The 21,943-nt window shown below is 37.3% G+C and overlaps 1 protein-coding gene across 3 annotated transcripts in view; it reads left to right on the top strand.

Moving 5' to 3' along the window:
* UBE2K (ubiquitin conjugating enzyme E2 K) overlaps positions 1–11,131 on the top strand; it is a 68,726-nt gene extending 57,595 nt beyond the window's left edge. For all 3 annotated transcript variants that reach the window (XM_077879162.1, XM_077879169.1, XM_077879155.1), the window contains 3 exons: positions 2,350–2,449; positions 6,298–6,426; positions 6,720–11,131. In XM_077879162.1, coding sequence (XP_077735288.1) covers positions 2,350–2,449; positions 6,298–6,426; positions 6,720–6,794 — 304 coding nt within the window. In that variant the 3' untranslated portion in view covers positions 6,795–11,131. The remainder of the gene's footprint in view (positions 1–2,349; positions 2,450–6,297; positions 6,427–6,719) is intronic.
* Positions 11,132–21,943: the final 10,812 nt, after the last annotated feature.

Raw genomic sequence — 21,943 nt, 5'->3', positions numbered from 1 at the left:
GAAAGAAATAATTGTATTAATTAAAATTATATAACTTAAGATTTTATTTATTTGAGAGAGTGAGGGTGCGCGTGAGCAGGGGAGAGGGGTAGAGGGAGAGAAGCAGATTCCCCATTGACCAGGGAGCCCCAGGGTTCTGAGATTGAGCCCTGCATTGGGCTCTGTACTCAGGGGAGTCTGCTTCTTCTTCCTCTGCCCCCCTCATTTTTCCCCCTGACTCGTGCTCTTTCTCTTTTAAATAAATATATAAAATCTTTAAAAAAAATTCTGTTCTCTTTAATGCTAGTTTAGCATTTCAGCTAATTTTTGTGTTCTAACCAATTTTTCCTATTCTTGTAAGCCTTTCTAAAAGGGTAGATTGATCAATAAAAAATTTTACTCTGATTGCATTTTAGATGGTTCATTTGTAAGTAATTTTTAATTAATATATAAGATACAGATCTACAGTTGTGTACTGATTTTATTGTATTGTTTTAAAACAGTCTTTCTTTCTTTCTTTCTTTCTTTCTTTCTTTCTTTCTTTCTCTCTCTCTCTCTCTCTCTCTCTCTCTCTTTCCTTCCTTCCTTCCTTCCTTCCTTCCTTCCTTCCTTCCTTCCTTCCTTCCTTCCGTCCGTCCTTTTTATTTATTTTAGAGAGGGAGGGAAAGAGTCTTAAGCAGACTTTGCATTGAGAGAGCCTGACATGGATCTGTCTCACAACCCTGAGATCACTACCTGAGCTAAAACCAAGAGTTGGACACTTAACTGACTGGGCCGCCCACATGCCCCTAGAACAGCCTTTCTTAATTAGCTCAAACTGTAATCCGTTAAAGCAGTATTTCTCAGATATTAGGTTGCATAAGAATCACTTGGAGTGCTTGTTATAAATCACCCTAGAGTTTCTGGTTCAGTAGGTCTGGGATGAGACTGAAGATTTTCATTTCTTAAAGTTCCCCAGGTGATGTTGACACTACTGGTAGGTGAAACTACACTTTATGAGATACAGTGCCTTAAGGCGTCCATTGTTGGTAAAAAAATTAACTTTTATTGTAATCATCTAGGATGGTGACGTCCTGGAAAATTGAGAAAAAAGTGACTCAGTAATTTTCTCTGATCCATGGTTATAATGAAGAATCCATTTGAAAAAGATTTAGAATGATCTAATTTGTATGGTTAAAATGGGTATATAGGGGGGTGCCTGGCTAGCTCAGTCAGTAGAGCATGTGACTCTTGATCTCTGGATTTTGAGTTTGAGCACCACGTTGGGTGTAGAAATTACTTTAAAATCTTTTAATAATAACTTTTTTTTTAAAGATTTCATTCATTTATTCATAGAGACACAGAGAGAGAGAGAGGCAGAGACACAGGCAGAGGGAGAAGCAGGCTCCATGCAGCGAGCCCGATGTGGGACTCGATCCCGGGTCTCCAGGATCACACCCCGGGCTGCAGGCGGCGCTAAACCGCTGCGCCACCGGGGCTGCCCTAAAATCTTTCAAAAATAAAATGGGTTTATTATTTAATACTCTTCAGCATTTTATGTATTTCATTGTTGTGTTTGTATTTATAATATTTCTGTATTGATCAAAGAGTTCCCTAAAAGAAATGCTAAGAATCCTTGCTGGTTGTAGATACCATTTTTTAGATAAATATTTGCTTTATATAGGTGCATAAATTAACTGATATATTTAAAGCAAATAACTTGCTCTAGTTCAGTATGTTATGAAATGATTTCAGGCTTTCTTGAAAATAAGGAATATTTGCTTGATGATATCTTATGTGTTTTTGGAGTGGCATTGAAAGAAAGTTACATGTACGTACTAGTTTACCACTTTATGTCTAGAGAAATGGATAGAAAGTCAAGTCAGTGAGTAAAGCTGACCAAAAGGATATTGGCAACAATAAGAAAAGTAAATCCAGTTCAGGATGGTTTGAATTGCTCTTAGAAATAGAAAGACTGGGGATCCCTGGGTGGCGCAGCGGTTTAGCGCCTGCCTTTGGCCCAGGGCATGATCCTGGAGACCTGGGATCGAGTCCCACGTCGGGCTCCCAGTGCATGGAGCCTGCTTCTCCCTCTGCCTGAGTCTCTGCCTCTCTCTCTCTCTCTCTCTCTCTCTCTCTGTGTGACTATCATAAATAAATAAAAATTAAAAAAAGAAAAAAAAAAGAAATAGAAAGACTCATTCGTTCATTATAAAGTCAAGGAGAAAAAAATATGATAGGCAGATATATAAATTTCTATAACTTAGTTATATGATTAAGATAAAAATCTAGATTATTTTTAGCTCCAGTAGTTTTTATATTCAGAAAATCACTTAACTTTTGTCACGCTGCATGTTCTTAACTGAGATGTTTTCTTGTTTTGTTTTTTAGGGCTGCAGCAATGACTCTCCGCACGGTATTATTGTCATTGCAAGCCCTTTTGGCAGCTGCAGAACCGGATGATCCACAAGATGCAGTAGTAGCAAATCAGGTAAGACTTGCTTGTACTTACCTATGAATTTCTACTACTGTAGTGATTTGCAGTGTTAACACATGAGCATAGTTCTATTTAGAAAGACTAAATTTGGAAATGGTTTTCTTTCTCATGGTAAGATTATTTTGTCAGGTGTAATAGCGAAAACCTACTGATTTTTAATACACTACTTTGAGTATATGATGCTTTTTAAAAAACTATTAATGGAAATTTTCAAACACAATGTCAAAATATTTATATAGTGAACACGCATATTCCTACCTGCATCTGGATTCTGTGATTAGCATTTTATTATACGTGCTTTATCATGTGCGTATCTATCTATCCATCCCTCCATTTAGTGATAATCCTTCCCTGGTAATTTTAACCAGCTCTTGCTGTGACTGAAGTGGCATAGTGTAAAAGTTACCAAGGATCTTAAAATTGCCAGATGGAATAAATATTTTTTAGTTTTGATCTTTCAGTTGATGTGATCTCCAAGGCAGAGGTCCGCAAATTACACCTAGAGTTATTGTTTTTGTAAATAATGTTTTATTGGAATACAGCCACATCCATTTGTTTACTTATCTGGTCCTGTGAGAAACCCTGTTCTACGCCATTAGGATTTACTGAGCTTTTTTTTTTGTCCCCCACTTGGAATTTTTTTCTTCTCTTAACTTCTAACATACTACTCTCTTCTCATCTTGGTAGTTGTAGTTATTCCTTCTTAGTTCCTACAATTATTTCTTTTCTTCCTTCTAAAAAGAGTTCCTTGGTTTAGACATCATTCCTTTTACTGTTGTATATGGTCACATGGATGATCATATCTACACTGATACTATCACCTGTAAGTTGAGAAAATGTTTAGGCATTACCTCTCCTTGAGTGCAAGAGCCTGTTCAGAACTGGATAGTTATATATGTTTCATGGATACCTCAGCATAGCATTCCCAAAACTGAATGTAGAATCTTAAATCCTCGGGGCAGCGTGGGTGGCTCAGTGGTTTAGTGCCGACTTCAGCCCAGAGCGTGGTCCTGGAGACCTGGGATCGAGTCCCACATCAGCTCCCTGTATGGAGCCTACTTCTCCCTCTGCTTATGTCTGTGCCTCTCTCTCTCTCCGTGTCTCTCATGAATAAATAATCTTAAAAAAAAAAAATCTTAAATCCTGCAAACGTGACCATCCTTCTATGATACCATCGCCTGTTTAGTTAAGTATCCAAGCCACAGACTTGAAATTCTCTGTGCCTTCTTTTCTCTTGGTGATTCCATTCCCAATATCTCTCATACTTCTCTGATCGGCCTTAGTTCACATTTTAAAAAATGTCTTAGTTCAACTGCTCTGATAGCTGTCCCTTCCTTCATCTACTTGATAGCAGTGAGCTTTTTAAAGTAGAAATCTTACTTTACTACTAAAAACTTATTAGAAGCTCGGATATCACCTACTTGGTAAATCCAGATTCTTTGGTTTGCAGAGTTTTTCCATGATTTAACTGTCCACAAAACCAGCTTCATCTCCTAAATTCTTATTATTCCTCGGACTCCCGTTTTTTATGGACTCCTGCTTCTTTTAAGATGTCATTCATTTCTACCCGTCAGTTCACCTGGTCTGCTATGTTTCCTCTGCCTGGTTCCTATTAATAAACCTGTTCCTTTCCCTTGAAAAGCTGTTTGCTCTGGGGTACCTGGGTGGCTCAGAGTTGAGCATCTGCCTTTGGCTCAGGTCGTGATCCTGGGCCCTGGGATCGAGTCCTGTATCAGGCTAGCCTCTCTCTCTTCCTCTCTCTCTCTCTCTCTCCCCCTCCCTCTCTCTCTCTCTCTCTCTCTCTCTCGAATGAATAATTAAGATCTGAAAAAAAAAATCTGTTCACTCCTTATTTTCTGTATATCCTTATTAATATAATATTTGTTTCAGAGTGCTTAGAATTAGGGTTTTACATGCTATATATATTTGCTGTTCGTTCGCTTTTGGTAGTCGGCATGGCTTGAAGTCTCAACTTTGATTTCCTGTGGAGTTATGAGCCTCAAGGGCTGAGGCTGGACATGGAACTTTCTCTAGCTCCTAGAACAATTCAATAATTTGACATATTTCCTTGTTTAGAATTCGCAAGAATTCTTAATACAAGTAGAAACTAGATGTATTATTTTAATATATAATAGAAGCATATCAGTCTTAGAATACTCAATACATATAATTTTACTTATTTTTCAAAAGATTTTACTTATTTTATTCATGAGAGAGACAGAGAGAGGCAGAGACATAGGCAGAGGGAGAAGCAGGCTCCCTGCAAGGGATGCCAGCACTCCAGAATCAGGCCCTGAGCCGAAGGCAGATGCTCAACCACTGAGCCACCCAGGCATCCCCATGTAAAGTACTTTTAAAAGGAATACTAAAGTGAATTGAACAGTTACTTTAAATGTATATACTTCCATTATTAAGTAATGTTGGTTCCAAAGTATTTAAGAATAAATTTATCTGGGCAGCCTGGGTGGCTCAGCGGTTTGGTGCCACCTTCAGCCCAGGGTGTGATCCTGGAGACCCAGGATCAAGTCCCACGTCAAGCTCCCTGCATGGAGCCTGCTTCTCCCTCTGCCTATGTCTCTGCCTCTCTCTCTCTTTCTCTGTATCTCTCATGAATAAATAAGTAAAATCTTTTAAAAAAACTAAAAGTACTGTATGGTGGGTTCATAAACATCTCAAAACATGGTATAAATTAAAATACTGCATATTAGGGCATCTGGTTGACTGACTCAGTCTGTGGAGCATGCAACTCTTGATCTCAGGATTGTAAGTTTGAGCTCCATGATGGGTGCAGAGATTACTTAAAAATCTTGTTTTTTCCTTTAAGTTGGCTCCATGCCCAACATTGAGCCAGAACTCAAAACCCCAAGTAAAAGAGTTGCATGCTTTACCTCTGAGCCAGCCAGGTGCCCCCAGAATAAAATCTTTCTTAAAAAGCCTTTGCACATGGTATTTTCTTGAATCACTGTATACTAATACAGTTTCAGCAAAATAGCAAAGTCCACTTGTATTCTATTCTGAGCTGTGGTTAATATGAAAGTTGGTTTGCCTGGGTGGCTCAGTGGTTGAGTGTCTGCCTTCAGCTTTGGGGCATAATCCTGGGGTCCGGGATTGAGTTCTGCATCGGGCTCCTGCATGGAGCCTGCTTCTCCCTCTGCCTGTGTCTCTGCCTCTCTCACTTTCTCTCTTGTCTCTCTCATGAATAAATAAATTTAAAAATATATATATGAAAGTTGGTCACATTTGTTACTGTCCCTACAATTTTAGAAGCAGATAATTCTCTTTGGTTGTATAATGTTTCACACTTTGCAGTGTTTAGAAAAATATGTGTACATCACTTCACTGGTATTAGTTTTCTGTTACTTACATCTATTGAAATTGGAGATTAAAATTGGTAAGTATAATTGCTCTTTTTCTTTTCTTTTTTTTGTCAACATTTGTGAATCAGAGCTTCAGGTCAGACTTTTTTTCTTGAGTGACCTTGTTTGCAACAGAAAGTTGAATCAATCACATTTTATTTATTTATTTGTTTATTATTTTATTATTTTATTTATTTATTCATGAGAGACAGAAAGAGAGAGAGAGAGAGAGAGAGAAAGATAGAGAGGCAGAGACGCAGGCAGAGGAGAAGCAGGCTCCATGCAGGAAGCCCAATGTGGGACTCTATCCCAGATCACGCCCTGGGCTGAAGGCGATGCTAAACCCCTGAGCCACCAGGGCTACCTAGAATCAATCACATTTTAAATGTAAATTATTTTTACTTAGAAAAAGCCAGTTCTTAGGTTATTAAGTATTGAATATTGTGACTGCATTGTCATATTGTTCAATTTTTTTCTTCATTATAGTACAAACAAAATCCCGAAATGTTCAAACAGACAGCTCGACTTTGGGCACATGTGTATGCTGGTGCACCAGTTTCTAGTCCAGAATACACCAAAAAAATAGAAAACCTATGTGCTATGGGCTTTGATAGGGTAAGTACCAAAAAGCTTGCTTTTCTGATGTAGTTATTGATTTAAAATTATTGCTGCAAATCCTTGGCTGACAAAAGTCGTTCAGAGATGCTATAAATCAGGTTTTATAAACTTCTGTTATTATAATCAGTGATTTTTTTCCCCTTTGGCTAATTCCAGTCATTGGTTTAGAAGCTTGTTACGCACTACAGATACAAGGTGTGATTTTTCAATATGAAGACAGTGCATGATTCAGTATTTTAAAAATATTTTTTGAGATTTGATTTTTTTTTTGTCCCCTTTCTTCCCTACAGAATGCGGTAATAGTGGCCTTGTCTTCAAAATCATGGGATGTAGAGACTGCAACAGAATTGCTTCTGAGTAACTGAGGCATAGAGAAAGAGCTGCTGATATAGTCAAGCTTGCCCCTTCTTGAGGAGCATCAACATCTGTTATTTTTAGGATTCTGCATAGATTTCTTTTAAACTGGCATTCTTGCCTAATGATGTTATCTAGGCACCATTGGAGACTGAAAAAAAAAAATCCCTGCTCTGTAAATAAAGCTAATTAAACGTCTGTGTAAATTTAAAAAGGGGAAATACTTTAATTTTTTTTTTCTTAATAGTGTAAAAATTCTTTGAGCTAAGCTAAAACCATGGAAAAAACATGCTACTTTAGTGTTTAGCAGTGTACCAAGACTAGCAAGAGTTTGCTTCAGGATTTCGTTGAATAATTAAGATAATATTTTGAGTGTGTCAGGGCCATTCAAATTGTTGGTGTTGCATCACAGCTACCTTAACTGTTTTTAACATGGATCCTCTGTGCCTGTGAATTTACTTGCATGCTTGTACTTGACTTCTTAGGATGGGTAGCTGAAAAGACCACCATTTTAAGCATTTGAGAATTCTTAAATATGAGATTTATCCAGAATTGAAGATGGTGACCTATTCAGAGCCTTTTTGTCCTTGTCAACAGACTAGGACACCATATCTATTTTTCCCCTTCTTACCACACACAGCTAATATTCTAATAGTAAATTTCTCTATATTTGGTGGGGAAATATGCCGAGGGACAGTATCCCTTGCTCCATTTTTAGGTCATCCATTTGGAATGTTTTGTTATAGCTCTTCACTCTTAAAACTTTCCAATGTGAGTAATAATGTAAAAATGGAGCTGCCAATTTTGTTCCTCTTGCAAAAATAGTAAATACTTGTTGCAATATTCCCAAGATTTAATGAAAGAACCTAACTTAGTTTTTCAGTGAATTTGACATCTTTCTATTTTTAAACTGATGAAATTTTCTTTGAGAACTTGAAATGATGCAATCAACTATTGGCAGTTTTTTAGCCTAATTTTGACTTTACAGAGATTACTTTATCAGGTACTTTAAAAGTCACTCTTGATTGCATTTGCCCCTATTGACACATGAAAGCTGTGTGGTGTTCTACTGTACATACTTCAGATACACATAGGAATAGAAGTGTGTTATAAATCTAGCTTTCTTTATGATGTTTCTGATAATATGAGAATTGAAAACTTTACCTTTTCTTGTACATAGTCAGACTTTCTATTCGTATTAAAGTTACATTTCATTCTAAGTTCAAAAGTTTGAAAATTATTAGTTTTGCAAGCTCAAACACTAATGTGACCATTTTATGAAGACTGAAATGGATTTATGCAGGCAGTTCTATACATAGAAACAGTTCTTATTAAATTTTCAGGACCAATGCAGAATAACAAAAATGTAATGGAATGAGAATGAATTAAAGTAAGGCTGTATATTGAAAGTCATATTTATAAAAGGTTTGCTTTCTTCAAGTGTTATTTATCCTAAATTATAATCATTAAGTGTTTGGAAAATAGTTTTGAACCATAAATTCAGCATAATTTCATTTGACTTCTCCATAATCTTAGAAGCAATAAAAGAACCATTATTAAATATATTGTAATATTAAAGATGTGAAGGTTCTTCCAAAAACTTGTAAGGCTTTCCTAATTAATAGTAAACTCTTGTAGTTGATATTATTGCATACTAAACACAAGTTGCTATGTTTTTTTCCCCTATATATTTGCTTAAGCATAAATTTCTTTATACAATCACCTCCTTTAATTGTTATAGTTTAGTTACTTTCTAAAGATGCCAAAGGAAACAAGATTTTTCTTTATTTATTTTAAATAGCTAAAACCTTGTACTTTTCTTTATATTTTGAAGTAAGGTTGGGATTGTGTGAAAATGTGGGCAGCTTTGTTCCACTATTGGTTAGTTTGTTTTGTTTTGTTTTAGTGGAGGGTTGGTTTGGTAATATTTGGATTATTTTAAATATCAAACACATCTACCCAGTTAACTATTTGCCTATATTATCAGGGTATATTTAATTGTCCTGTGGTTAGACAAAAGAGAATGAACTCAGAGGTTACTAAGGTCAAGCATTACATACTTAGCTCTTGGAGGCAGCTATACCTTTATACCTTGCCTTTGATTTTTATGCACATTAGCCCATAGGTAATCTCATCCAACTATACTTCAACATCCTCAGTGCCCAGGAAATTGAAAAGAATAATATTTGGTATGAGAGGTTCTCCATGATGCATTTTCATTTCAAAAATTTACTTACCTCCTTTACATTAAATGTGATAATCCCTCTCTCTTTTCTGGTGCATTTCTCACCGTCTTTCAGTTTCTTGTTTTTCACTCTTCTACAGATAAATGTATTTCCCCAAACATAAAAATTAAGGCAATTTTTCCCCCTCTGGTCTTAACGTGTTTGGGAAAAGGACACTAAAAGTGCAGGTCTAGAGAAAAGATACCCTGGTGGAAATTATTTTTATATTTCTGACTTTTTTGTGATTCATCAGTAAAGGCCTCAAAAATGATGGTTAAATATATATATATTTAATGCATATATATATATATTAAATGATACCTCATTTAGGGCAGGCAGATTTGCTAGAGGTCACTGATATTCCAGTAGGCTTTTATTATAATTGGGTGTTTCCTGGGTATGTCCCCAACTTTTAAAAAGACAAATACTTAATTGTATAGTATTTCAGTACAGATTACTGACTGAATGAATGAATAGCAATTTGTCACCCAAGTAAGTATACAGTAGGTGGTATATAAATATTTGAGGAACTTTGTACTAAATTAAATTCTTTGAGTTGGCTCCCTGAAATATTTGGAATTGTGACTGTGGTTTACTTAAACACATAATACATTCAAGTATATATATGTTTGGATTCTGGGTATTTTTCTTTTGAGGAGAGTAATCTATGAAATGAAAGTAAGACTGACTTTTTTTTTTTTGGAAGTATTTCACGATTGTTGGTGGCGCTTAAAACTATGCAAAAATAATTTTTAAAGTATCTATGAGTAAGAATTGGCAGTTAAAGTGGATATTGCTTATTTATGCACTATAGATTGCAGCATATTGTGTTACTGTTTAGGCTGCTTATTAATAAGTTTATCGCTATGAAAAGCAGATCTTGGCTATAAGTGTATGCCTGATTTGAGCTTTTAAAACTCTGCAGTAGGGATATGATAATGTTCCCACAGTACTTATAGCAACACAGGAAAAAATAAAGCATTTTTGTTGTTTTAAAGATTTAAGATGGATTCAGGTAGGGAAGCTTTGGAGTCAGGTATACTTTCTTGTACATAGATGGAAACAATGTTTGGATATGATGATAAAGGAAGCCGTCTGTTTACAGTTAACTTTATTTCATGGACTTTTACAAAATGATGTTGTATTAATCACTTTTTCTAGTTAAAGAAATTTCAATTCCAGGGTACAAACCATTGATTTTAAAAATTCGCATTTCCATTCCTTTAGTACCAGTTTAATATAAATGCTTAACATCAGCTGTTTGCTATCACTGGGGAAGAAGGTAACTTGAAGTATTTACTGATAAATAGCCTTTTCCCAATGTTACTTTTCTGCCTTGTCTAACATATAATGTCACATGTTCTGTTTGCACTGTTGCAATATGGATCAAAAATCTTGTGGCATAGGGATAGGGGAATGTTAGTATCTCCCTTGTCCTGTTTGTTCTGTTACTGCTTTATTGGACTGATCTACCCTCATAAACCTGTGATCTTCACCTAAATGTAAGTTGTGAATGTGTCACCTTTTGCTTGGTTATTTCAACCATGCTGCTATATATATCAGGTGTGGCACAGTTTTATCAGTTTGGTTCTAGGGGGTGAGTGAATACAAATCATTGCACTGTGCTGTTAAATGATCTTTGTGTGCTTGCTGTTACCTACTTTTTACAGGCATCATAATAAAAGCTAGACTATTTCTTTGGGGGGAAAGAGACTTATTTAATGTAATTTAAAGACTTTTCCAATAGAAAATGAAATGCTATTGAAAATAATATCTATTTTTTAGCTTTCAGCAATTGATGGTGCTTTGTTGTGGTGTCTGCTGGAAGTCTACTGCCATTATAGGGATTCTCATTAACCTCACTGAGAAAAGAACCTTGCTTGTTAGCTTCTCTAGATCTCTATTCTAAACAATCTGTTAGTGATGATAAATTCTGTAGGAGGGTCTATTCTGAGCCATTAACTTCCTGTAAGGGGAAAATGGGAGGGTTACCAGAAAGACCATTGAAGCAGGGTGGGCTGTGGGTGGAGGGTTGGGTATTTGTCTTGAGAATTAAAAACTACGAAACACTTTTGTACACAACTGATTTTTTTAAAAATAAACACATTTTTAAAGATGTTGAATTTTTTTTCCCCCCTTACTGGGAATTCTTAAAAATAAATGCATGCATGTTTTCCCCTGAAAATGGTTTATATCTTCTTTCTGGGTACTCCTCTAAGGATAGGCAGTTAAGCTTCCACATTACTTTGAGCAAGAAAAAGAACCATGTAGACAAGGTTCATAGTGATGAGGATATGATGATAAATGGGATAAATTATATTGGATCCTTGAATTTAAAAATGTGTTGAAACTGTTTAATTAAAGTTATTTATTTGAAAATAGAACATTATTTGGCTAGGTTCTAATCCAAAATACAGAGTAATCCAGAGTGAGTTGGTACTGAAAGTAATGTTTATTCTGTTTTCATATATGCACACAAATCATTCTGGAAAGAAGGTGCCCGTTCCCATGGAAAAGACTGAATTGTTTCGGGAAGTCCTGGGTTACTATCCTTGGATTACCCCCTGCCTCCAATACTGATAATTTAAAAGAGGCTCTATTGGTTAGGTTTTGTACTAGTTTTTTCACATGGCAAAACTGATTGTTACTTTATGTCTCTAGGGCATTCATAACCAGCTCTCAGCAGACCTATGACTTTTCTGTAGCCTGGAGATGGAATTCCTCCTGACTGGAATACCAGTATGAAGTGCTCTTTTCATGGAGCAAGCTGGATCTTTACATATTAAATCAAGAATAACATGGAATTCAAGTGAGCTCTCATACCAACCCCTAGCAAAAGATGGTCAGATTCAAGGGTAGTAAACACTTGGTATATGTTTTGTTTCAATCATTGAAGAATTGAAAATTTTCAGTGAAATAACATGAATTCTCTAATGCCTTTTAGAAGTAATGTCCTATAGTAATATACTATCTACTCATGTATTCATGTTGTAATGTTCCTTTTACCCCATTTAATTTTAGTAAAAAGACATTAAAGCACAACTTTATTCTATTTAATCTCCCTATTGTAAACTGACCTTTTAATAAGATACAGAACCAAAATCAAGAAGGCCAAGCTGTTTAAATACTCAGTGTACAATATATAGAGCCTTTTATAAATACATATAGGTAAAACAAATACAATAAAACTGGACATTTGAGACACCCAAAGTATTTTCTTACAGAGTTAATATACCTAATACTTTGTTTCTCATTTACAGCATAAAAGCTTTGCTGCATGTACAGAATATGACTAACTTGATGTAAGAGCAGCTAGTCACAGGCCTTTTCTTCACTTACACAGCTAACATACAGCTCTTTAGTTACGGTATTTATTCCTCAGTTTTTAATATGTGAAATACATTTTTCCTTTGTGCACATTATTGTTTGCATTATATTATGAGATGAATGACATGAGTTGGATACCTAGAGTCACAGGGGTTTTGTTGTAGAAACCCCATGATATTGTATTTCTATGTGCCTACTAAACTTGGTAGCATTTTAAGACCTATAATGCTATTCTTGTTTTCCTTGAAAATAGGAAATACGGAGGGATCATTTGCAAGTATGAAAAGGAAAAGCAGTTCAGGTGGGAGTAAGGTCTTCAAGGAAAGTGTACCCAAACCAGTCAAATCAATGTTATGAATTGAACAGAATGTTTGATAAACTAGCTTCAACTGTAAGGTTCCATGACTTCTGTTGAAGTTACTTCACATGCACCAAACATACTTTTCTCTGTCTTTGGAGTAATAGAATAAATAGCAATTTTCTTGGTTTATGGAACCCATAGAAAATGGTCATTTAAACCACAAAATCTAATTAGCCCTGAAAGCCATTTTATTCCATTTGTTTGTATTTTAATATTTTATTCCACTATAGATGCTTTGATTCATAATTGTATCATTCCATCTGTCTTTGTATATGAGGAGATGTGTAGCTCCTTTCAGATTAACCTTATTAAGATGTCATGACATAGAGATCAAATCAAAAGACAAAAACAGATTTGAAGCACCTTGCTGGCTCACTAGGTAGACTATGTGACTCTTGATCTTGGGGTCGTGAGTCAAGCCCCACGTTGGGTGTAGAGTTTTTATTTATTTATTTATTTATTTATTTATTTATTTATTTATTTATTTATTTAAAGATTTTTATTTATTTATTCATGAGAGATACAGAGAGAGAGGCAGAGACACAGGCTCCATGCAGGGAGCCTGATGTGGGACCCGATCCTGGGTCTCCGGGATCACTCCCCGGGCTGAAGGCGGCGCTAAACCGCTGAGCCACCAGGGCTGCCCTAGAGTTTACTTTTTAAAAAAAAAAAGAGTAACGGGGGGGATCCCTGGGTGGCACAGCGGTTTAGCGCCTGCCTTTGGCCCAGGGCATGATCCTGGAGACCCGAGATGGAATCCCACGTCGGGCTCCCGGTGCATGGAGCCTGCTTCTCCCTCTGCCTATGTCTCTGCTTCTCTCTCTCTCTCTCTCTCTGTGACTATCATAAATAAATAAAAATTAAAAAAAAAAAAAGTAACAGGTAGCCCAGGTGGCTCAGCGGTTTAGCGCACCGCCTTTGGCCCCAGGCGTGATCCTAGAGACCTGGGATCGAGTCCCATGTCCGGCTCCCTGCATGGAGCCTGCTTCTCTCTCTGCCTCTCTCTCTCTCTCTCTCTCTCTCTCTCATAAATAAAATCTTAAAAAAAATAATAACAAATTCAGGATAATAGCTGAGATGATTTTTTTAAGGTTTCTTATTTATTCATTAGAGAGCCAGAAACACAGAGGGAGAAGCAGGCTCCCTGTGGGGAGCCCAGTGTGGGACTCCATCCCAGGACCCCAGGATCATGATATAAGCCAAAGGTAGATGCTCAACCACTGAGCCACCCAGGCACCCCAGCTGAGGTGATTACTAACACGGTTTATTTTCCTTTAAAAAATATGCTTTCCAAATGATAAACGTTTATTTTTAAGAACCAGAAGTAATGAAGAATTTATAGTGGGAAATCTCTAATCCTCTTCCTACCTGTAGTACTAATCCATTGAGACAACAGATTTAAAATGTTTTCTGGTTTTCATTTTTAGATTACTTCCAGGTCTCTAAGTAATAGACTTATATCTCTGTAAGTAACTTTAGGCTTTGTAATACCTACATTAATTACATTTCTGTTCCACAATTACATATAGTATCCCTAATTTTATCCATAACCTTCATTTAGTACAGATGATCCCTGACTTAGAATGGCTTGATTTACTTTTTTTTTTAACCTTATGATGGTGTGAAAGCAGTATGCGTTCATTAGAAACTACACATTGAGATTTGAATTAAGACTTTTTCCTGTGTTAGTGGTATGCAGTATGATACTCTCTTGTTATGCTGGGCAGTGGCAGTAGCTGCATGCAGCTCCCAGTTAGCCACTTGATGAAGGTAAATAATACACTTAGAACCATTCTGTATATGTAATAGCCATCCTGTTTTTCCCTTCAGTACTGTATTCAATGAATTACTTGATATATTCAGCTCTTTATTATAAAATAGGTTTGATGTTAGATGATTTTACCCAGCTGTATGCTGATGTGTTTTGAGCACATTTAAAATGAGCTAAACTGGGCAGCCCCAGTGGCTCAGCGCCTACTTCAGCCCAGGGCCTGATCCTAGAGACCCGGAATCGAGTCCCACGTCAGGCTCCCTGCATGGAGCCTGCTTCTCCCTCTGCCTGTGTCTCTGCGTCTCTCTCTCTTTCCGTGTCTCTCATAAATACATAAATAAAATCTTTAAAAAAATAAAACAGGCTAAACTGGGGCACGTAGGTGGATCAGTCGGTTAAGCGTCTACCTTTGACTCAGGGGTGATCCCAGGGTCCTGGGATTGAGTCCTGAGTCTGGCTCTATGCTCAGCAGGGAATCAGCTTCTCCTGTCCCTTCCCCCACTGGTACTCGCTATCACTCACTTTCTCTCAAAAAAAATATATAAGCTGTGATATTAGGTATATTAAGTGCATTTTCAATTTATATTTTTAGTTTACTATTGTTTTATTGGCATGTAATTCATAAATTGAGGAAGATCTACAGTGGAATTTAAGTTGAGGGAGGGCTGTTCCATGTATGAAAGCATTGAGAAAGTAGGGTGACTTCGGGGCAGGATATGTATAGATAAGGGACATCATATTCATTGGAGCAGAAATTGCTTTGGAACTGAAGTAGAGATAAGGAATAAGTAAACTGAAATAAGGAAATTATGATAATTAGATTGGGATAATAATTAGGTGAAGATGTAAGGGAGAGAGACTATGAAAGGGAGATAGAAAAGGCAAAATGTAGTAAAGGATGAAGTTAGTTATAAATCTGAGGAGGGGGTAGCCCTGGTGGTGCAGCGGTTTAGCACCACCTGCAACCCAGGGTGTGATCTTGGAGACCCGGGATCGAGTCCCACGTCGCTCCCGCATGGAGCCTGCTTCTCCCTCTGCCTGTGTCTCTGTCTCTCTCTCTTCTCAATAAATTAAAAAAAATATATATATATATAGAGATGCCTCCCCTTTTAAAAAAATAAAAAATCTGAGGAGGGCAGGATAGGAAGGGAAAGAAATGCTATGTTGGAAGACATCCATGTAGAGAGTCCAACCAAAAACCTGGGCCCTAAATATTTGGTAATTTTCTTAATGTGCTCAAAATTTGCTCTAACCTTCTACCCCCAACTCTCTCAACTTGAGTAGATTAATATTTTCTTCACTGGGTCTTTGAGAAGCTTCTCCCAGATATACCTCCTTATACTCTTTATTACTTTTCATGTTCATTAGATTTTTTTTTCCATCATCCAGCAGTTTTTTTCCCAGTGCCTTTTTCCATTAAACTTTATGCTTTTCTCTTTTCCCTACTTTGCCACACTTACAAAATGCTGCTTCCTGAATAGTTTCTTTCCTTAACCTTTTCTTTATTCTTTAATACACCCAATTTTGCTCTTGGCTTCCATAATGCTAAAATTGGTCTGAAAACTCTGCAGTCCTTCAAATTGCAGATACAAAAAAATGAGGTCTTTACTTGCCCAGAAATAACATGATAACTGACACTGTCAGATTGAGACTTTGGTTTTTCTATCCATTATACTTCTTACTTTGTTTTTTAAAGTGTGTGTGTGTGTGAGAGAGAGAGAGAGAGAGAGAGAGAGATAAAAATGTGCTAATTCAGGAAAGTTAGACTTAAAAAAGAATAAATTTTAAAAAAGGTCCTAATCCTATTTCCTCCTAGAATTTACTTAATATCCTGGAGTATTATTTTCTTTTAATGTACTGTTTTTATGCAGGTAATAGTGTATGATTGCCAGTATTCACCTCTTAAAAACTGATAGTCACAGCTTTTTTTTTTTTTTTTTTTTAAGATTTTTATTTATTCATAGAGACACAGAGAGAGAGAGAGAGGCAGAGACACAGGCAGAGGGAGAAGCAGGCTCCATGCAGAGAGCCTGACATGGGACTCGATCCAGGGTCTCCAGGATTATGCCCTGGGCTGCAGGCGGCACTAAACCTCTGTGCCACCGGGGCTGCCCAATCACAGCTAATGACTAAAATTTTATGTAAATACTTTGGCTAAAGATAGCCATTGAATAGGGTTATCATATTTTACATATCAGTTACCCTATTGGATGTGTAGATTGTTTTCAATTACACATTATGCTGCATGGGCTTCTGATTAAACATGATGAGTACCACAAATGCTTTTAATACTAGCTTCTCCTAGAACTCAACTGAAATGACATTTTTAAAAGTGGAAATCAGGGATACCTGGGTATTTCAGCCATGGAGCGTCTGCCTTTGGCTCAGGGCATGATCCTGGGATCTCAAGATCGAGTCCCACATTGGGATCCTTGCATGGAGCCTTCTCCCTCTGCCTGTGTCTGCCTGTCTCTCTGTCTCTCATGAATAAATAAAATTTTTTTAAAAAAATGGAAATCCATAGAGACCATGGAAAATAAAACAATGTCAAAATACTTTTTTCAAGGGGGTGCCTAGGTGGCTCAATCAGTATATACATCTCTTGATGTCAGGGTCGTGAGTTTGAGCCCTATGTTAGGTGTAGACATTACTTAAATATTTTTAAAAATACTTTTTGGAAGATAGAGGAATAGAAACTGATTTAGTATATTAAATGTAGTTCAGACCTAATTGTTTACAGGAGTGTTTATTTTGCAAGGGAGATGATTTGTTCCTTAAAACCCAGACTTAGAAATGTGACAGAATAGATCTTGCAGAATGTGGATATGAGAGTTGGGCTGGGAGTGGGTATTTGTTGAAAATATATTCCTTTATACCCAGTTAGGTAAATAGCTTATCTCTATCTTCTATGGAAGGAGAACTACTCTTTTGAGAATTTAAAATAGGTTTTCAAACTGAGATGCCAGTTACATTGAAAATGAAGATCAACTAAAATTCTGTATACTGGGATGCCTGGGTGGCTCAGCGGTTGAGCATCTGCCTTTGACTCAGGGTGTGATCCTGGAGTCCGGGGATCAAGTCCCACATCAGGCTCCCTGCATGGAGCCTGCTTCTCCCTCTGCCTGTATCTCTCTGCCTCTCTGTCTCTCATGAATAAATAAAATCTTAAAAAAAATAAAATAAAATTCTGTATACTTGGATAATAGATTCCTAGTTTTAGAATGCTGACAGTTATGTCTCAGGGAAAAGGAGATTGGATCCTTTTTTTTATTTTAAGTAGTCTTCATGCCCAGCATAGAGCCTAGTGTGGGGCTTAAATTCATGACTGAGATCCAGACCTGAGCTGAACCTCAAAGTATGAAAAAACTCAAGAATTACCAGATTTTTTAAAAAGATTTTATTTATATATTTTAACACACAAGAGTGGGGAAAGAGGGAAAGAGATAATCTCAAGCTGACTCTGCACTGAACACAGAGCCCAATGTCAGGCTCAGTTTCATAGCCTTGAGATCATGACCTGAGCTGAAATCAAGAGTCAATCACTTAACTGACTGCGCTACCCAGGTGCCCCCAAGAATCACCAGATTTATGAAAATTGCCCCAACACTAATGATGAAGACCAAAACAAGATCAGTACAGGCAGACGAAAATCTGAAAAAAAAACGTTTTCAAAGATACAGCTATTGTGTCCATGAGAAAAGTACAGAACGCTTTATAAAACCAGATTTTGTAAGTTATTATAATGCTTAAAATTTAGCTAAAACATTTGAACTTCAAAAAGTAAATCATAAACAGTTGCCTGGGTGGTTTAGTGGTTGAGTTTCTGCCTTCAGCTCAGGTGATCCTGGGGTCCTGGGACCGAGTTCCACATTAGGCGCACCGCAGGGAGCTTGTGTCTCCCTCTGCCTATGTCTCTGCCTCCTCTCTCATCTCTCTCATGAATCTTTTAAAATTACGGGATCACTCCAAAATGTCAACACCTAATAGGAAATTTTTAAAGATTTTATTTATTTTAGAGATAGCATAAACTGGAAAAGGGGCAGAGGGAGAAGGAGAGAGAATCTCAAGCAGGCTCTTCACGGAGCACAGAGCCTGATGTAAGACTCAAATTCACGACCTTGAGATAGTGACTTGAGCCAAGATCAAGAGTCAGTCATTTAACCAGTTGAGCCCTCCAAGCACCCCTAATAGGAACTTAAAGAAAATGCAATGAGACAAAGTATTAAGAAAATAATTTGGGACACTTAAGGACATTCTACTTTGAGAGCCTATTGAGCACCCTAACAATGAATGGAAAAAGATCCACAGTAAGGCATGTTTGGTTTCTAAACATGAGGAAAAGAGCCAAAAGAAATGGCATTGGAAGTGTGGGAAATGGGTCCCTTAAATGAACTGGGGTAAGAATGTCCTCGTTTCTCAACAGAGATATATATGGGAAGCTAGGACAATGAAGCAGTGACAGAGAAGTTTTGAATGAAAATTTATTTCTAAATTCTATTCCTAGCTGAGGTGTCAGTGTAGACTAAAGATAGTTTCATATATTGAAGTCTCAAAACATATTTGTCTTTCATTGTCTTTTTCTTGGGAAGCACCTTAATGATTAATTCACCAAAATTGATGAATAAGCCATCCAAAAGAAAGGCATAAGAATATAACATAGGAACTGGTTGTTTCTAGAATGACATAAGAATATAACATAGGAACTGGTTGTTTCTAGAATGAGTGAAGAGAAATCCAGAATGCCAGTTGTGTAGCAGGCTTGAGTAGTCATTCCATTACATAGAGGACCGACCAGAAAGATGAAGTAGTCTGGAGAAGATCAACAAAATGAAAGGAACTGATAGATTGTCTAGTATATTTTACCATGTGTGATATTACATTGGAATTAGAATGCAAGGAAAAAACTGACAGTAGTAGGTATGCAGAAAACTAATCAAAAAGAAAAAAAGATTTGGGGCTCCTAGGTGACTTAGTTTGGTTAAGTGGCTGACTCTTTATTTTCCCTCAGATCATGATCTCAGTGTCCTGGGATTGGTCCTGGTGTTGGGATTTGTGCTCAGCAGGCAGCCTACTTCAGAATTCTCTCCCCCTCTACCATTCCTCCTGCTTGCTTGTGCTCTCTTTTTCTCTAAAATAGTTTAAAAAAAAAAAAAAAAGACGTAATTGTTCTAGGAAAACATTAAATGTATGGTCATTTGCCAATCAATAACCATATAGTTACAATGTAAACTATTATACCAGACTTGGCAAAAACTAAGACATGAAAAGTGGAAGGGGATGGATGATACAAGAGAGCTAAGAACTTGTCTACCTTTAAATTATATTATGTTTTAAGTCATTGAAGACAAATATAGTAGTGTAAGCATATTATTTTGAAAATGTTTGCCTTAATGAAATGGGTATGTGTGTCAAGATATGCTGTGTGTGTGTGTGTGTGTGTGTGTGTGTGTGTTTTAATTTATTTATCCATGAGAGACACACACAGAAGCAGAGACACAGGCAGAGGGAAAAGCAGGCTCCATGCAGGAAGCCTGATGCAGGACTCGATCCCAGGTCTCCAGGATCAGGCCAGGCCCTGGGCTGAAGGCGGTGCTAAACCGCTGAGCCTCCCAGGCTACCCTATGTGTTTTTAACAGAATTGCTGAGATATAATTCACCTACCCTATTATCATTTGCTCACTTAAAATGCACAGTTCGATGGCTTTTAGTGTATTCACAGAGTCGTGCATGTGTTAGCTCACATTTAGTCATTTTTATTACTTCAAAACTAATCATGTTTTTTAAAGGTGATTTTTTTTTAAAGATTTATTTATTTATTAATGATAGACACACACACACAGAGGCAGAGACGCAGGCAGAGGGAGAAGCAGGCTCCATGCCGGGAGCCCGATGCGGGACTTGATCCCGGGACTCCAGGATCGCGCCCTGGGCCAAAGGCAGGCGCCAAACCGCTGAGCCACCCAGGGATCCCCTTTAAAGGTGATTTTTAGTAATAGTTGACTTAAAAACTATACCTATTACTTTGATAAAATGAAAAATGCTATATTGAACCATTTTGTATGCATTTCAGATTATTTCCTTAATTAAGCACAATCTGCAGGGACACCTGGCTGGCTCAATCCATGGAGCATGTGACCCTTGGTCTTGGGGTTATGAGTTTGAACCCCATGTTAGATGTAAAGGTTATTTAAAAAGTAAAAATTAAAGGGACGCCTGAGTGGCACAGTTGGTTGAACTTTTTTTTTTTATATTTTATTTATTTATTCATAGAGGCAGAGACACAGGCAGAGGGAGAAGCAGGCAAGCAGGCTCCATGCAGAGAGCCTGACGTCGGACTCCCATCCAGGGTCTCCAGGATCACGCCCTGGGCTGCAGGTGGCGCTAAACCGTTCTGCCACTGGGGCCGCCCAGTTGGTTGAACATCTTGACTCTTGGTTTCAGATCAGGTCGTGATCTCAGGGTCGTGAGATTGAACCCTGTAACAGGCTCCGTGCTCAGCCAGTCTTCTTGGGACTCTCTCTTTTCCCACTGTCCTTCCTTCCCCATGCTTACACTCGCTCTCTCTTTCTCTCCCTCCCTCACATAGATAAATCTTTAAATAAATTAAAAATTTTTTTTATTTATTCATGAGACAGAGAGAGGCAGAGACATGGAGAAGCAGGCTCTACATAGGAAGCCCGATGTGGGAACTCAATCCCAGGACTCTGGGATCATGCCCCAAGCCAAAGGCATGACACTCAACCACTTAGCCACCCGGGTATCCCTAAAAATAAAATTTAAAAAGGACAATCTGCAGGGGTTTGCTTTATTGCTAAGATACTAATAAATATTACCACTAACATACATGAAAGGGTCACCCCACTTTTTCTGAAATGTAAGTATTCATTTAAAAAAATACCATGAAGGTGCAAGTAATGGGAGTTTGTTTTTAATATACACTGATTGGGCATCATTTCAAGGTTTAATTTGCCTTGTTACTCCTCTCTGTTCAGGTTCCTTGTTCACTTGAATTTGCAGTCTTTTTCAAGAAATTAGAATACTTCTTTAAGAATAATCTTAGCAGGGATCCCTGGGTGGCGCAGCAGTTTGGCGCCTGCCTTTGGCCCAGGGCGCGATCCTGGAGACCCAGGATTGAATCCCACATCGGGCTCCCGGTGCATGGAGCCTGCTTCTCCCTCTGCCTATGTCTCTGCCTCTCTCTCTCTCTCTCTCTCTGTGACTATCATAAATAAATAAAAATTTAAAAAAAAGAACAATCTTAGCATTGTTTTGGAAAAAAATGGGAATTAATATTAATATTGGGTTTTTACTTTGTATCATGTGGCATTTTAGATATTATGTATTATTTCACTGAATACTTCAAAAGAAATGGAGTACTTTGAAATTTTTTTAAATTCTATTTATTTTACAACTGAAGAAACAGGTTGAGCAACTGACCAGGACTTATTGAATAGTGACCCAACCAAACCAGATATC

This window comes from Canis aureus, chromosome 2 (assembly GCF_053574225.1).
Source record: "Canis aureus isolate CA01 chromosome 2, VMU_Caureus_v.1.0, whole genome shotgun sequence".
Taxonomy (NCBI): domain Eukaryota; kingdom Metazoa; phylum Chordata; class Mammalia; order Carnivora; family Canidae; genus Canis; species Canis aureus.
This window is presented reverse-complemented; position numbering and strand designations above follow the sequence as displayed.